We start from the raw sequence: 17045 nt of genomic DNA on the forward strand, positions 1-17045 counted from the left end.
ATCTTTTTCTTAGTGGAGACAAACTTCACCTAACAGTTTGCAAGCCTTCAGAAGCTCAATTACAATCTAATTAGAGAGCTATATAAGAAATGTACATTAAACTTAAATATTATTAGGTTGGAAATAAGGAGGATGTGAGGATGGTGACATACTGGAACAGGTTGCCCAAAGAGGCAGTTGAGGCCCCATCCCTGGAGACATTCAAGGTCAAACTTGACAGGACCCTGAGCAGCTTGGTCTAGTTAGAGATGTTCCTGCTTTCTGCATGGGGCATGGACAAGATGACCACTGAGGGTCCCTTCCAACCCAAAGCATTCTGTGATCATGAATACATCTTTTTTCACTCAGTTTTTTAGTTTCCCTCATGACAATAAAAGTCATGAGACAATAATGGGTCCAACAGCATAAGTAGAATCATAGAATCAACCAGGATGGAAAAGACCTCAGAGTTCAGCAAGTCCACCTATTACCTAACACCTCATGGCTAACTAAACCATGGCTCCAAGTGCCACATCCAAGCCTTTTTTAAACACCACCAGGGACGGTCACTCCACCACCTCCCTGGGCAGCACATCCCAATGGCCAATTACTTTCTGTGAAGAACTTTCTCCTCACCTTGAGCCTAAACTTCCCCTGGAGCAGCTTGAGACTGTGTCCTATTGTGCTGTTGCTGGTTGTCTGGGAGAAGAGACCAACCCTCACCTGCCTACAACCTCCTTTCAGGTAGCTGTAGAGAGCAGTGAGGTCACCCCGAGTCTCCTCTCCTCCACCCTAAACACCCCCCCAGCTCCCTCAGCTCTCATAGGGCTTGTGCTCCAGACCTCTCCCCAGCCTTGTTGCCTTTCTCTGGACACATTCAAGTAAAACACAACAATTACACCTTTCCTGAATTCTTTTGTTTGTATCTCACTAGTTGTGAGACTTGCAAGGTAACAAATATCACTGTTTTTATCTCACTAAAGCTTACAAGAGTTCCACACCACTGTTATTACCTTAGTAGGTACTTTAACATCTTTTGGGAGGACAGAGAGGTCTTTATAGTAGTCTTTATAATTGTCATTCAGCTGCTCAACACTTATGGACATTGCTTCATCAAGGGCTTCATAATCGTAAGAAGATGATTTTCTTATTCTTTTAAACTGCTTATTCTGCAGCTGCCTGAGATAGTATTCCCAGCGACTAGGGAAGTCTCGTAGTAATGCACCGATCAAGGATATCACAAGAGGAGAACCTGTAGGAAAAGATTCATTTCATTTTAGAGGCTTTTGAAGAACACAATCCTTTTGTCAAGTAGCTGTGATGAAATTCCTGGGGTGTGGAGGACAAACAAAACCCTGTAGACGTCTGCAAACTCACCAAGTTTAAGTGTAATGAGGGGACAGGAGGAAAATATGCTGAAGAAAGCTGCTTGGAAAAATCAACATGAAACACTAAAATAAACAAACAAAAACTCCAAAGCATTTAACTTTTACTTAAGACATGGAGTATTAAAGAGCAATCCCTCCCCTATTTGTAAGTCAAACCCCAGAAGTCAAAAAAAAGTACATTCAGTGGTAAATGGTATGTTAAAGAGCAGCAAGTGTACCTTTACATTCCCTTACAAGGAGGTTGGCTTGTTCTGGCAGTTCTGATATTTTCATATTCACAAATAGGGATAAAATCTCCAGCCCTTTCTCATGTGCTAGTCCACTTTCCACATGAACCTCGTATTTATTGCCTAGACACAGAAACATGGGAAAAAAATATCAGAGAATGAGAGAAATCCTCTGGAAATTGAGAGTATTGTTCAAGCACAACGTGGAGCAAAGTCCTGGCTCATGATATTCTGCAGAGCAATTTATATGCTTAGCAGCAAGGAGAGTGTATACTTATCAGAAGCAAGTTTGCATTAGAGAAACAACAAAATTAAGCTATAATCTCATAATTAGAAATGCATTATGACTGCTCAATAGTGTGATCAGTCTACCAGCAGCAGTGTCAGGGGTTAATTTATCCTCTTGAGAATCACTGCACTGCTCAGCAGGAACACGAAGCCTTCAGGGTAGCCTACAACATTTATTTCACAAAGAGCACATGAAGTGCTGCAGAGCAGAATTCCAAAACTTGTGCACAAGTTGATAGGAATAGATTCTTTCCTTCTTTCAGGTTGCTTTAAAAGCTTCCAAGAGCAAATTGCATAGATAAACACACACAGTCTGTGGTGCAGGAGAGGAACTGCTCCTTACCGGCCACAGCGTCTGTTACGCTCCTGTCCCTGCTGGTGATGAGAACCTGACATTGATTATCAAATGCTTTTAATACCCAGGAATCCCAAATGTCATCCAGGATCAAGAGAGACCTAGAGCAAGAAGAAATATTGCAGATTTTAGGTCAACTATCAGTGCTAAAATACAGCATTGCATTTTACTAATGAAAGAATACTTTCAGTATTTACAATGCACAATTTTTAATATAAATATGCAAAATATCTTAAGAGAGGACATTAAACACAGCCAGAACTTATCCAGGACAAGCCTACAATGTGTCCCTTCAGTTACTCTATTACAGAGTAAACACCTCCAAGGATGGTGACTCAACCTCCTCCCTGGGCTGCCTGTTGTAACATGCCTCTAGCATCTATCTTTCAGCTTCTGTACACTTATCTGGAGTTACTCTGTTCTCACATGTAAGTCACAGGAAGTTAGGGATTGGAAGGGACTTCTGGAGATCTTCAAGTCCAACACCCCTGCCAGAGCAGGACCATAGAATCCAGCACAGGTCACACAGGAACACATCCAGACAGGGCTGGAAAGTCTCCAGAGAAGGAGACTCCACAATGTCTCAGGGGAGCCTGTTCCAGTGCTCTGTGACCCTTGCAGTAAAGAAGTTTTCCCTTATGTTGAGGTGGAACTCCCTATGCTGTAGTTTACATCCACTGCCCCTTCTGCTATCACAGGGTGCAAGTGAGCAGAGGCTGTCCCTTCCTTCTTGACACCCAGCCCTCAGATTTTTATATACATTTATTAGATCCCCTCTCAGTCTTCTCTTCTCTAGACTAAAAAGCCCCAGGTCTCTCAGCCTTTCCTCATAAGGCAGCCCTCCATCCCTTAGTTAGAAAATGTTAACCCACATCCTGACACAAGAATTACAATTCCAGAAATCTTCTTAGCTTCACCTAATTTTGTGCAGGAAAATGGAAAAACTAGAAGAGTTAGGAAGCAGGGGTGGTTTTTAGTTTGTTTTTTTAAGTACACATCACAGATACATGCAACCACACCACAGACACCTTTAGATGGTTAGACCAAAGTTACTCTGCAAGGCTTTATCAGTAACTGACATCACCTGGGATACTTCCGTAGCATCAGCAAACGCAGACGATCTTTAGCCTCCTCAATGTTAAGCGGTGGCCTTTGTGAAAGGGTAGAGTCATGTTCTAATCTACTACAGAGATTCTGAAGTTTTATTAGGAGCCCTGCTTTGTCCTGCTTTCCAACAGAGATCCAGTGGACTCCTCCTGGAAAGCAATCTAAGAAGAAAAGCAATCTCAATCATGTTAGGCATTTAACATCAGAAATCATTAGTAGCAGTTTACAACAGCAATCAGTAATTCTATTTCCAATTAAAATATAAAACTCTCACGGTCTATTGCAAGCCAACCTTGCAACTCTGCCATCAACTCAGATGGTGCTACAAGAACACTATTTTTCCTTTAGAAAAGGTATAGGCTATGTTGAGCAAGCTCCCAGAGAGAATTCACACTGCCACGGATTGTTATCCCCCCTCTCCACATTGCCTTCCTGCCTTCCCTTGACAACCCCTTCTGCTTCTATCTTCCTTGCTAATCTGACTTAGCATTTACTTTTTTAACCCTGTACTAATGCAGGAGTTCAGAGTTTGGGATGTGAAAATTATCCCCAAACAGTGAATAAGAAGGCATCTGGAAGAATCAGCAGTAGCAGAAGATGCTGTAGTCTCAATCCCTGATTAACATGAGGTGATTCTCCTTCTCTACTCTGCTCTGGTGAAACACCACCTGCAGTACTGCATCCAATTCTGGTGCCTCCAATACCAGAAGGACATCAAACTGTTGGAGTGGGGCCAGAGGAAGGCCATGAAAATCATCAGAGGGCTGGAGGATCTCTCCTACAGGGACAGGTTGAGAGAGCTGGGGCTGTTCAGCATGGAGAAGAGAAGGCTCCAGAGAGACCTTATAGTGGCCTTCCAGTACCTGATGAAGGGGGCCTAGAAGAAAGCTGGACAGAGACTTTTTACAACGGCTTGTACTGATAGGATGAGAGGGAATGGATTGAAGCTTGAGGAGGGCAGATTTAGACAGTATATTAGCTAGAAATTCTTTATGGTGAGGGTGATGAGACACTGGAACAGGTTTGCCCAGGGAGGTTGTGGATGTCCCCTCCCCGGAGGTGTTCAAGGCCAGGTTAGATGAGGCCTTGAGCAACCTGGGCTAGTGAGAGATGTCCCTCCCCATGGCAGGGGGGTTGGAACTAAATGACCTTTGAGATCCCTTCCAATCCAAATCATTCTATGTTTTCTAAAGTCCAAGTCTCACTTGCCTCTCCAAATGACCTATGCTGGGGGGGGGAAGCAACAACTTAAATAAATCTTTCATGTTTTCATTTATGACCTGCTTTAAGCCAGAAGTGATACTAGTGTCATCACTCCACAAATGTCTGCCATGATTAAAATAGATGCAAAAGTTAGAACAAGCTTTTTTAAACTCCCATAGCAAGGGAAAGACACTGAGGACTTCACAAGCAGTGCCCAAAAGGAATATAAACCAGATATGAGTATTTTGCACTTAGAAATAATTTCAATTCAAGGATGTAGCAGCTTTCATAGACCAAAGCAGACTGCAAGTGAGAAGCTATTCAGGTGGTTTTCCTATAAATTAATAAAATAGTGGTTACAGAGGACTATATATATGGTTATGCAAGCTGTAAGTTGCAAGCAAGTATTTCAGAGGCACCTAAGGAATTTAGAACCTAAATCCTAAATTACTTCCAAGGTGACAAGATGCTTTGCCATCTATGTTTAATACATGGATACCTGTAGTAATCTTTATACAAGTACCTTCCAAGAGCTGATGATCCCTTAAAGCTTCTGCTGTTAAAACAGTCTTCCCACAACCTGCCATTCCATAAACTGTGACCCAGCCTGGATCACTTCCCAAGCAGTAGAGCTTCTCTTGAATAGCTTCTACCAGCTTTGGCCGGGTGACGAACACAACTGGTCTCTGTGGCACACCTCCTTCGCAGAGAACTGTTTTCACTGAAGTGAAAAACCAATATACATGGCAATAAAGAATCAGTTCTAAACAGGATGCCTCTTCAAGCAATGCTCCACCCCAAATAATTAGTGGATTTGCCCCTACCCCCCAAGACTAGTGTCCCATACAAATGCTCTAAAAACTACCGGACTCACAACATCAGACCTGAAAAATTACTGCTTTCTGGGCATAAATTGCTTAGCAGGTAGCAAGCCTCACATCTACAGTAGTGTTACAATTAATAACTACATGAGGCATGCTAGTTTTATCAAATCCTAGAACTGAAAAGATAATTCACAGTAGAAACAGTGACAAACACAGGAGCTCAACATTGTTACACCAAGTGGCTATGGAGTCACTTTCTCAGCCATAGCTCCTGCCCTACGAATGCAGCAGAGGAGAAAGGCTTTTACTTTGTAGTTAACATCACAGCACTGTGGTCTGAGGAAGACTTCCTTTGATCTAAGCTAGGGCAGCACGACTAGCAACAAAGCAAGCAAAGTACAGCAGGAAATGTGCACTTTATCTGTCCTCTGCTGCACTTATACAGTGCCATATTAACACTGATAAGCTTGATTACTCAGGTAATCAAAATTCCACACACCCGTGAGACGAGTAAATATGGCAGTCAGTCACATGCAGTTTGAGTCACATGCAGTAAGAAAGTTCTTCCCATTAGAAGCTACCATTTTTTTTCAGGTCAATCAGACACTGCTGACAATGTAGGTAAAACTTGGGAACTTAAGTAGGGCAACTAAAAGATCTGGTGGAGAGAATTAAGCAGCTAGATAAACTACTGGAATGTAGGTTGACTCTTCCAGATAGATGTCAGAATTTTGGGGGCTACAACTTTTATGTTGGGTTCAGCTTCTTTTACACATACAAATAAGTGTCTTTCTTTCATGTACCACAACATTATTACAATTTAAAGCAGATTCTGAGAGCTTCAGGTTCCCTCTCTTTTAAAATAAACACCAGTTAATATGAACAGTTGCAAGATGACCTACAAAAGTTGTTTTGTATTAAATATATGAAATACAGAATTCCTGATTACTACACTACCAGAGCAAGTGAAAGCACCAACTCCTTTTTTCCATTGGAACAGGCATTACAGAGAGTCACTTAACAAGGAATAAAAAAGGCAACTTGTCTGCACTTCCAAGCACTGGGATTGCTGTAGTTACACTGACCATGTGAAGTCATTCCATCCATTGAACTCTTTCTGTTACCAGAGGAGACTGGAGGGATGCCGTCCTGAAGAAGCGCAGCAAGATCTCTGTAGCCTTCATGAAGCAGTGCATTATAAAAGGATCTATAGGAGTTATTATCTTTTGTAAGAATAATGTTTATTAGCATTGCTGCTCGCTCCTCCTGTGTGCTCTAGAAAAAAATATTGAAAGACATCATACAATTATAGAACTGCTGAGGTTGGAAGAGACCTTAGAGATCATCAAGTCCAGCTGCTCACCTGGAGCTCACGATCCCACCACTGCTGCTGAACTAAACCACATCCCTCTGCACCACATCCATGACTTTTAAATGCCATCAGAGATGGTGACTCCACCACCTCCCTGGAGAACCTGTTCTAATGCCTGACAGCACTTTCTATGAAGCAGTTTTCCTTAATATCCAACCTGAACCTCCCCTGGCAAAACTTGAGGCTGTTTCCCCTTGTCCTGTCACTGCCTGTGAGAAGAGGCTGACCCCCACCTTACTACAGACTCTTCTGAGATAGATATAGGTGATGGAGAGGTCTCTCCTCAGCCTCCTCTTCTGAAGGCTAAACAATCCCAGTTCCCTCACCCATTCCTCTTAAGACTCGAGGCCATCACTAAAACTAAAAGATCCTAGATATCATCTAATCTATCACTTACAGACTGGATATAGTTACAGAAACAGCCTTCAACCTGACCAAGCCTTTAACCTTACAAAGTGCAATAAAACCTGCCTGCCAACCACACACTTAAGAACTTGCTGAATGCAAGAATGAGACAGAAATTCCTACTTTTAAAATGCATGACAGGACATGTGAATAGACTAGGAAGATAAACAGCAGCGAGAGATGGCTCTACCTGTTGTCTCACTCTCTCCTCCTCCTGCAGTGTTAGCACCTCGTCAGAAATCATCCGATCCATAATGTAAGCAGTCTTGATGTCTCTCTGCAAAGCTTGGCGATTCATAAGTAAATAATTTCTGCTTTTGACATCCATATTTTCTTCAGCGCGAACAAGAGGGAGATAGGGGGGGAGGGGGAAAAGTCACCTCAGGACCATAACATAACAAACAAAAGTTTTAAAATAACTTCCGCATTCGTAATTTTGAAATCAGAAACAGTATTTTGAAATCAGAAGAAGCAGCAGGGCAGCTGCGTTTGCGGAAAACAGCGAAATCTTCAGGCAGGCTCACACCGCAGGCAGCGCAACAGCTGCCCCTGGATCAGCCTGCGATGGAATGCCTCTTCCGCTGACACAATTTCCTATCTTCGCCGAAAATAACAAGGCGAGGAAAGTCTTTCACCCCGTCTTTATCCCTCCTTGATGTGAAAGCTTCTCAGTCGAACGAAATCCAGGTTGAATCATAACAATAAAGCCACACGAGAAGGAAATAGAAGCAAGCACCCACAGCCATCTATAACAAAGGCTTACCTCACACCCAGGCACGCCCCGCCACAGCCGCAGGGAGAGCGAAACAGAAACCGGAGCGCTCCGAGCAGCTCTCTGCCCTCCCCACCCGCCCCGCAGGGCCGAGCCCAGGTGTGACAGTTTTCGGCTGTGCCTTTAAGGAAAGGACTTTTCTCACTACCACAGCAGGGGCCCCCGCCCTGCTATCTCCGCAGCAGAGAGCTCTGGAGCTGGGGGCTGGAGTCAGCCGCAGGGGTGCCGCTGCGCAGCCACCCAGGAACGACCCTTCCGGCTTGTCCTGCCTCACCCTGCCCTACCCTGCCCTGCCTTCCTCCGCCACCGCCGCTCACCTGGCGCGCACCGCGGAGCCGCCAGCTGCCGCCGGCTACAAGTTGTCGCCTCGCCCTGCGGGGAAGTCCCTGCCCTGCGGGGAAGTCCCTGCCCTGCACGGAGCAGCGGCGCGACGCCAGCACTTCCTCCTTCCGGGCACGGACTGAAGGAAGGGCCGGCCCGGCCCGCCACCCCCTGCCCGGCAGCAGCCCGGCCCCGACCTGCGCCGCACGGAACAAAGCCCCGCGCTCCCGCGCAGAGCCACGGAGGCTCAGCTGCGCGTGCCGGCCCCGCTCGCCTGCCTCGGCGCTGGCGGCGGGAGCGCGCCTGACGTGGCGCTGGGGGCGCGGCTGCCGGCGGCTGCCAACGGCCGCAACGGGCGAGGCGCCAGGTGCTGGCCCGGCGCGGAGGTGGAGCTCCGGGGGGTGCGAACGTGGGACCGGCGGGGCGGGCAGGCCGGCCAGCCCTTCATGCTCTCGCCGCCTTGCAGCTGGGTCCGTAGGAAGCGTCGAGGGTACCGGAGGTGCACCGGTGGGGAGGGGGAAGGTGGCCCGAAGTGGCAGGGCCGCGGGAGGATGGGCTGTCGCCGGGGCTGGGTGGTGTCCGGCAGGCCGACCCCGAGGGCAGGCGGGGAGCTCCCGGGCTGGGGGGGCTGTGTCCTGGGAGCCCCGAGGGCAGAGTAGAAGTGCCCTGGAGGGGAGGGAACAGTCGGTCGCGTTTTGGTGTCCCGGGAGGGGCGCAGGCAGGCCCGGGGTGACGGTGAGGCGAGAGGGGGGTCGGGAGGAATGGGATGCTCGGGAGGGTCTCTGGTTCCTCTGCACTGCCTGTGAAGGTGTCCTTCTAAAGCTGAGTCGTTCCTGCATTACACTACTTCGCTAGCTACCGTGCAGACTTTTTAATTTTAACCTCATTATACGTGCTCTCAATCCCAAAGGTGCTCTGAAAGTTATAAAAATAACACTTTCGCCTTCTCTTCTTTTGAGAGGAAGAGGTGGGATTTTTCTACATCCTTCAAACTCGGAGCATGCAACACGAGTGGCAGTAACGCATAATAACCCAGAAAGAAACAACATTTTTGTCTCAAAACTGTGCTGAACTGAATCCACCAGGGATCCAAGTCCCTTTTGAGCAGTAGGGTGAAAGATTCTGGGCTTGAGAACTCCACATTTGGTTAGAATATGAACTTTTGTACTCTGAAGTTGGACAGTCAATTGCCTGAATCTGTTCAAACCTTCATTTTTACCAAAGAGGAAATGACAGGTTTTGTTTCATGCACTGTTTCATTCATCTTCTGTATTTTCCAGGTAATGGCTTTCTGTTAACTGATGTCTCTGGTTTTACAGATGAGAGGAAAGCATTACAACGTTTCTAAGTTAAAGTTTGATTTGCAATCTCATTTTCTAAACCTGAGAAAATGAATTCCCCCCTTTGTCATGTGAAGTTGTTTGTTTCTAAAAGAGATTTACAAATAAAACAAGATAGTGAAGTTGCTGATTGCATTGTGACAGTGAACAACTAGGGGGAAAAAAAGAGGCAGCCATGCTTTCAGTCCTTGTGATGTTACCTATAGGTTTTAAATGGTTTACGTGCAACAGATGAAATGTTTCTGGAAAGATGACATTAGCTCAAGTTTGAAAAGTCAGTTCAGTGTGAGAAAACATGGAAACAGTGCTCTGTAGTATAGAAAAACATTCACAAAGCCTTAGGACACTTTCCAAAAGTTCAAATAATGCATAACTAAAGGGCAAAAGGTGTATTTGAGGATGTTTGGAAGACCTTTTTGGGTTTGCCTTTTATTTTTCCCCCCTCCTAGTTGTCTCTTCTGCTTTAAAAGAAAAACAACAAAATGTCTGAAATTAAGCAGAGGAAAAAAGGATTTTCTTCACCCAAGACCAATGAAGGTTCACAGAAGGTTGAGAAGCATAATAATTTTGGGAAGATGGCGAGTCCCAGGACCAGCAATAATCGGAACACGTTTTGGATGGACTCAAGGACAAGCCTGAGTGTAATTTCCCTTGCTCTTTGCCTGGTGCTTTCCTGGTAGGTAACTCTCTAAAGTGGACTTTACTGTTTTCTTTTGTATTCTACCCTGTATTAGGTCACAGGCAATATGAATAGTTACATTTGAATATAGTGCTTGGGTTAAGTGACTACAGATGCTTGTTAAAACTAGAAGGATCAAGAAGAGAAGAGCAGTATCCACAAGTGTGCAGTGAGGGATTATAGAAGCTGGATTTCTTCTGTCATGTTGACAGGCTGAAAGGTATCCTGCTCATGAATTGTAAATACCTGCTTTGGAGACTACATGTAACTGAGGAGCAACTTAATTCATAAATTCCTAGAATGGTTTGGGTTGGAAGGGACCTTAAAGATCATCTAATTCCAATCCCCCTGCCGTAGGGGGATTCTACTAGCCCAGGTTGCTCAAGGTCTTATCCAGCCTGGCCTTGAACATCTCCAAGTAAGGGGCATCCACAACCTCCCTGGGTAACCTGTTCCAGTGTCTCACCACCCTCACTGTAAAGAATGTCTTCCTAATACTGAGTCAAAGTCTACCCTCTTCCAGCTTCAATCCATTTCCCCTCATCCTATCACTGCAAGTGTTTGTAAAATATATCTCTCCAGCTTTTTATTGTGTAGACCCCTTCAGATACTGGAAGGCTCCTGTGAAGTCTCCCCAGAGCCTTCTCCAGGCTGAACAGCCCCAACTCCCTCAGCCTGTCCCCATAGGGGAGATGCTCCAGCCATCTTCACAGCCCTCCTCTGTGAACACAAATCCCTGCAGGAAGAGATGGCTGTGAATCAGGCCCTGGAACACTTGGATATGCTAATGATGCAGTTATGTTTACTGTTTATTTCTCTGCAGGTTCTTGTTTCAGCAGTCAAATCAATTTGCTGATATGGAAAAAAAGTATCATTTCCTACGGCAGGAAGCTGAAAAGTTCCTGGATGTGGAAACCAGAGTTAACTTGATTTCGAAGAAGGTAATCATGACATCCTGATTGGATAAGCTCATGTGGACTTCTGCTGTTGTTTTACTTTGCTTCCACTCAGTTAACTGATGGTTTTAAGACACATTTTGATAATGTGTTCTACTTGGCCTGTGGATAGCAGGGCCTTTGGAGGCTGTTTAATGTCACTAAATGTGTCTAATCCATACTATTGGTCAAGTCTGTGAACACAGTGGCTGTATCTCTGTTATTTTGAAGGCACTCAACTATTTTAAACTTATTCATGCACAAACTTCATTTTGCAAGTTCTGGTCTGTCTAGAATTCAAATACAGATTGAATTGAAGACAATACACAGGCAGTTTTCTGTAGCACACCAGCTCAAATCATGTGAACCACAGAATGGTCTGGGTTGGAAGGGACTTCCAAAGGTCATCTAGTCCAACCCCCCTGCAGTCAGTGGGGACATCCTCAACTAGATTAGGTTGCCCAGAGCCCTGTCAAGCCTCACCTTGAATATCTCCAGCAATGGGGCCTCATCCACCTCCCTTGGCAACCTCTTCCAGTGTTCCACTACCCTCATGGTATGGAATGAAAAGCATAATGAAATGATAGCTGTATTTTTCCACTGGTATTTCTGAAATTTTCTTATCCATGTGTGGCATTATGAGGCAGAAAACTTGGGCTGGCTGTCAAATTATCCCCTGTATCTTACAAATCATGATGGGAAGTGCAGCAGGGCTTCTGCCAGTGATGTTTAGCACTGCTCTCATAATGATGTCATTTAGAAATGATGCAACTTGGATATTTATATACTGCACTGCAGATTGCCAAACGTTGCAGGAGATGATTTGTGTAGTGTGGTGTGTTTGGGGGGAAAAAAGAACATGAAAGAGAAGGTGATTGACAACAAAGAAAACAGCATCTGCCCTGTAGAAATTAACACCAACCAACCTCTTCTCTGAGTTTTTCATGCTAGGTTAATCAACAATGCTTTCAAGATTAAATGTGTGTTTATATAGGACCTTTGCTTGTTACAAAGTGGCTTCTGAAGGACTTGATTCTCTGTTAACTGAATGCAAATGGTTTTCTATTCTCGCTTTTGTTAAGTCGACATTGGGCATTGTTTTGTGTTATAAATGCAGCTTGAGTCTTCTGAAAGTATCCTAGAAGAAGCTGCCTCATCCATCTCTGTGGTGACTGAGTTTGAGCAGGAAATCTCTTCTCTTCATAACATCGTAAATGATATACAGAACAATGAAAAAACTCTCTCTGTAAAGATGCAGATCATTAATGAGAAGTTCCAAAATGTTACCAGTTCCTGGAGAAGAAGCTTGGATGAATTGAACACAAACGCTAGCAGTTTAAAGTCTGAAGCCAAGTCCATACATACGGAAGTTGCTTCCCAAATTAATGAAGTTGACCAAAGAATTAAATCCCTTTCAGAAAGAGTAAAAGATTTGGAAGAGAGTACAGCCAGGAATATTAAAACACTAAAAAGGCAAGAAGATGATGAATTCTCTAGAGTTGAACAAAAGCTGGACTCACAAGCAGAGGCAGTTGAAAAGCTAGAAGAACAGCAGAATAGTCTGGTAGCCAAGAACACAGAGCTGAATCAGAAACTTGTGAACTATGAACCTAAAATTGAGGAGTGCAAGGCCCATTTGCCAACAATTGAAAATGCTGTTCACTCTATTCTTAGGTTATCAAGTGAAATGCTAAGTATGGAGAAAAAGATAGAGGACTTGACAACACAGCTATATGCTGTAGAAAATGACATGCTGAAAACTCTTTCTGATACAGCAGAGATGCAAAAGGTTCTTGAAAGCTTACAGGAAAATAACAGCATGTTGAAAATGCAAAATGAAATAGTGGCCTTAGAAGAAGCAGTGCCTGATGTAGAAGTATCTGCAGAAGTAAAAGAAATCACTCCAGAAAGCTACAACTCAGAAAATGAGGAGGAGGAGGATGAGTGAATGTGGAGTTGGGGGTTTCATTGATGAAAGAGCACTTTATAACAAACGGTCACTCCAACAGAAGTTAATGCTAGCTGAAATATTGTCACTAAAGAGGCATTGCATCGGGCTGACAGACCTCTAGTAAAGAGGCTAGAGAGCAAAGAATGTTGTGCTGAGGGAGTGTTTTCTTCAGGATTGTTTTCAGCTTGTTTGTTAGAAGTTCATTTTAATTGAAAAGGAACAAAGTATTCAGGTTTAAAGGGAAAAGTCAAAATGAGAGACAGCAGATTACAATTTCTGTTCCCTTTTCACCAGTTGGTTTTTCACATTGTTACTTTTTGTATTCTATTCTATGGATTTAGGACAACAGTTTAAGTTCTTATCTCTAGGCATGTCACATGTTGAATATTACAATGGTTTTGTGCTTAGGGTGCAAGGTCAGAGTTGTTACTATGATCTCAACGTGCTTTGTGCAGGAAAGCACTGAGTGTGTTTGTAACAGCTGGAGCTTGGACACAGCAGTATAAAAGAAGAGAGTGAATTACTGAGAACCTCTTCTTGTTACCACTGTTCATAGGCACAGGGTTTCATGGCTGGTGTTCTCTTTTTGTTTCTTTGACTTGGTGCAGATAGCTTCCTTAAACCTCATTCCCAGCCTTTTCAACTGCCATAGTTTTGTTCTGCCACTGAGGTTGTTTGACTATATACAGATTTAAGTCCTTATGAACAGATTAGATTCTTCCATCTTTCAATTTGCCAGCTAGGTGTGATCAGTCACTGTGTTAGTTTAGGAGTTCATTTGGTTTGTTATGGAGCTGTTAGAGACAGGTCTTAAGCTTTTCTTAGGTAGAATGTTCTCTGTTAGGGCTTACATGACATGTCTGGTACGGTGTTGCATTTCAAAGGGGGGAAAAAAGCCACTGTGTCACTGTTTCCCAAAATGTGGTGAGCTAAATGCTGCAGAAGCAATTAATGAAAGCCATGGAGTTACATACTAGGAGGGAGGGAATACCTAGGTTATGCACAGGTCTAATAGATATACTTAACACAGGATGTAGACCTACTTAATAGGAGTGGGAGCTGTTCATTGAATTTGATCTCAGGACTACCATAAATTTATGCCTACAGCCTTAGGTCTTGATCATTTCCAACTCCTGAACTCAGGAAAGGAGATTTAATAGAGGCCCATGACATTAGGACATGGTCAGGCTTGAATTCAGTCTTGCTGGGTTTGTAAATTCATTTATTTACAGTCTCTTGAAGGGGTAACAGAGTTTTCACACCAACTTTTCTCAATGTTATGAAGTCTTTCAGTTTCCTATTCTTCTGTATCTGTTTGTATCTATTTACAGTCATACTCAATAAAATACATACTCTGGTTATACCTTATGCCCTGTCCTAGTGCATAATCTATTACAAACAAAATTCTTCTTCCAGAAAAGGTATGGAATAAGTACTTCAAGTTTCCAGTGTTCCCCTCAGCTACTCTGTTCTTTATGGAAATGTTTTACAAATACCTTTGGTTGGTTTTTTTTTTTTCCCCACAACTGTGTTCCAATCTGATTCTACTTCATTTATTTTTGGGGAAGGGTGGTGTGCTCCCCTTTTTAATGTCTGTCATCAACCTCAGCCCTCCTGAAAGCTGAATTTACCTGAGATTGTTTTCAAGGAAACAGTTCTGTGCCCCTGAGGAATGATCAACACTCTCAAAAAGTTCAAAATATTTCTTTCCTTGGTGATATTTTTATTTCTAGTGGAACAAAATGTATGAAAACTAATTGCAGCCTCTTAAGATGTGTTTCAGCTTGCCCATTTAGTGTCTTTTTTTGCTCTCCCAAGTTCGTACTGGGGTTTTAACAGGATAGTATCACTCAAATTTTATCTTTCAGTCTTCCTCTCAAACTTGAAAGCCAAAAAGTAATCACCGAAAAAACCCTAAAACCCAGAAGAGTGAAGTAGCAAATTCAGTCAAAACTCCAACAGCAGTGTGTGTTCCCTCATGGATGCAGGGCTGGCTGTTTTAAGTCATCTTTCTCCTGTGTGTTGGTGGCTATTTAAACAGAAGGGAACCATGCCCAAATCCTTTGGTTTGGTTTTTTCCCTTCTGTGAATGCCATGTTCAAAATACACAGTGTGATCACCAAAACAAACACATCATTGGGTTCATGATTTCTGGATAAGAGAATTTTAAACTGGGCATCCTTTCTAAAATGCTTCTACAGTTGTCTTTCTGGATCACCCAGGTACAAAATCCCCTGTAAATCAGAGGATTGCATTTGGTGACTTGGGTTTTCAGAGGTGCTGTGAAGTCATAGAGCCACCTCCTGCATAGTTGGTTGTGTTCCAACAGAAGTTTATTTCCTAAAGCCAGGGCTTGTGCTTAATTTCTGTATCAGAATAGTTAAGATATTTCAATGAGAACAATAGGTTTGGATTTTGCTGTGTGCTGTTAAGCTGGAGAGCTGGTCAAACATTTGTATTTGTATCCCTCCAGTGTGAAAATACTTGGAACTTCATGGAACAGCTGGAAGACCTTCAAATAGTTTCTGACATCAAACATCTGCAGGAAGATATTGACATGGCCAAAACATCATCTGGCAGCATCATGAACAAGCAAGAAGAGCTGCAGAAGAATTTCACAGCCCTTTTTGGTGCCATTTCAAGTGCTGAAGAAAACACAGCTTCTGTAGCGAGGAACATAACTTTGACAATTGTGACAGTCAAAACCGACATCAGGCGCATCTCAGGCCTGGTCTCAGACATGGCTGTGTTGGCAGAATCCTTGCAAACACTGGAGGATAAAGTAGAAAAAGGTGAAAAGAAGACAGTAAAGACTATAGGTGAGCTGCTTTCCAGTAGCATCGACCGAAGTTCCCAGCTACAGAGCTTGGCCTCCAGCAACGCAAGAAAAATTGAGCAAATGAAGACAGCGCTAGCTGAGGTCAGGAGGGATTTTAACAAGCACTCAGATAGGCTTTTGAATCTGGAAGGTGACAGAGCAAAAGTTCTGAAGACAGTTACCTTTGCAAACGATTTAAAACCCAAGGTGTACAAACTTACAAAGGATTTTGCTACCTTGGAGCCACTGATAAATGACCTGACGCTGAGAATAGGAAAGTTAGTGGACAATGTATTGCAGCAGGAGAAGGAAATTGCTTTGCTCAATGAGAAACTGAGCAATCTAACAAGAGTTCAGAGCAAGGCCAAAGACATGGAAGATGGAATAAGCAAAGTTTCAGGCATGAACTGATCACTGTGAAGTGCCACTGCTGAGAGAATAGCAGTTTGAGCAGTGTTAACTTCATGTTTAGTACTAAGACAACAATATTTAAAAGCTTCCTCTAGGAGCACACTGAAACTTGAGATTTGTCCTCTTCCTTGGAAAAGGACAGAAGAAAAAGTCTTAACTGATGTCAAGGGACAAGCTATGGTGTGAGCAAAACCACACCTGCAGAGATTTGTCTTCCTGAAGGATGACAGGTGCTAGGTTTTATAAATGGCTTCTTTTGTACAATAAACCAGCATTCCAGCACAAAAATGTTCTCACCTTTAGGTTGCTTTCATGAAGGATGCAGGACCCAAGACTGACAGATCTTCAGCTTTCCTGCTCCAAAGGAAGGAAATAAAATTGTGATTTCCAGGCAGAGTTAAACAGCAGCACTGTTACAGCTTTAGAACACAGAACCCTATATGGGGACAATGCTTTCAAAGACCTGCTGATGACTTTCTCCTGGTGGCATGGTATCTGGTCAGCAGTCCTGGGTGGTGCTCATTCATTGCTGCTTAGCCTGTAAAATAGTAGAGGGAGCAGCAGAGAAGTTACTTCTGTCCCTGAAAAAAATGAGACTGATGAGAACCACTTGCAGTTAGGGAGCAAGAGCTGTGTTTAGAACTGGCCAAGCTGTGGCAGGGGGACCTTG

The 17045-nt window shown here is 43.7% G+C and overlaps 2 protein-coding genes across 11 annotated transcripts in view; one reads left to right on the plus strand and one right to left on the minus strand.

Moving 5' to 3' along the window:
* APAF1 (apoptotic peptidase activating factor 1) overlaps positions 1 to 8406 on the minus strand; it is a 35072-nt gene extending 26666 nt beyond the window's left edge. For 2 of the 6 annotated variants that reach the window (XM_068142760.1, XM_068142761.1), the window contains exons 1-8: positions 8238 to 8405; positions 7339 to 7481; positions 6457 to 6646; positions 5071 to 5268; positions 3322 to 3505; positions 2226 to 2338; positions 1586 to 1717; positions 993 to 1231 (exon numbers count right to left, since the gene is read on the minus strand). In XM_068142760.1, coding sequence (XP_067998861.1) covers positions 993 to 1231; positions 1586 to 1717; positions 2226 to 2338; positions 3322 to 3505; positions 5071 to 5268; positions 6457 to 6646; positions 7339 to 7476 — 1194 coding nt within the window. In that variant the 5' untranslated portion in view covers positions 7477 to 7481; positions 8238 to 8405. Of the gene's footprint in view, positions 1 to 992; positions 1232 to 1585; positions 1718 to 2225; positions 2339 to 3321; positions 3506 to 5070; positions 5269 to 6456; positions 6647 to 7338; positions 7482 to 8237 lie in introns of all 6 variants that reach the window. The other 4 variants (XR_010987833.1, XM_068142757.1, XM_068142758.1 and 1 more) reach the window with 4 other exon arrangements.
* Positions 8407 to 8423: 17 nt separating this feature from the next.
* Positions 8424 to 16778, plus strand: IKBIP (IKBKB interacting protein). Of its 5 annotated transcripts, none has more exons than XM_068142767.1 (4): positions 8424 to 8711; positions 10031 to 10257; positions 11084 to 11201; positions 15620 to 16778. In XM_068142767.1, exons 2-4 carry the CDS (start codon positions 10064 to 10066, stop codon positions 16373 to 16375), a joined length of 1068 nt encoding a protein of 355 aa, XP_067998868.1. In that variant the 5' UTR covers positions 8424 to 8711; positions 10031 to 10063; the 3' UTR covers positions 16376 to 16778. The 5 variants fall into 5 exon arrangements, with proteins under 5 accessions (XP_067998868.1, XP_067998866.1, XP_067998863.1 ...); XM_068142765.1 differs by lacking the exon at positions 15620 to 16778 and adding an exon at positions 12313 to 14825 and having other exon boundaries at positions 8424 to 8740; XM_068142762.1 differs by lacking the exon at positions 15620 to 16778 and adding an exon at positions 12313 to 14825.
* Positions 16779 to 17045: the final 267 nt, after the last annotated feature.

This window comes from Melanerpes formicivorus, unplaced genomic scaffold (assembly GCF_026170545.1).
Source record: "Melanerpes formicivorus ecotype bairdi unplaced genomic scaffold, bMelFor1.0.p_v2 SCAF_8, whole genome shotgun sequence".
NCBI lineage: Eukaryota > Metazoa > Chordata > Aves > Piciformes > Picidae > Melanerpes > Melanerpes formicivorus.

What these genes read in the sequence shown, in the direction of transcription:
- IKBIP (XM_068142765.1), top strand. Translation starts at nt 10,064, where the DNA reads ATGTCTGAAATTAAGCAGAGGAAAAAAGGATTTTCTTCACCCAAGACC. An exon ending in CTTTGCCTGGTGCTTTCCTG is followed by an intron (nt 10,258 to 11,083) that starts GTAGGTAACTCT and finishes ATTTCTCTGCAG; the next exon opens with GTTCTTGTTTCAGCAGTCAA. An exon ending in TTAACTTGATTTCGAAGAAG is followed by an intron (nt 11,202 to 12,312) that starts GTAATCATGACA and finishes TTATAAATGCAG; the next exon opens with CTTGAGTCTTCTGAAAGTAT.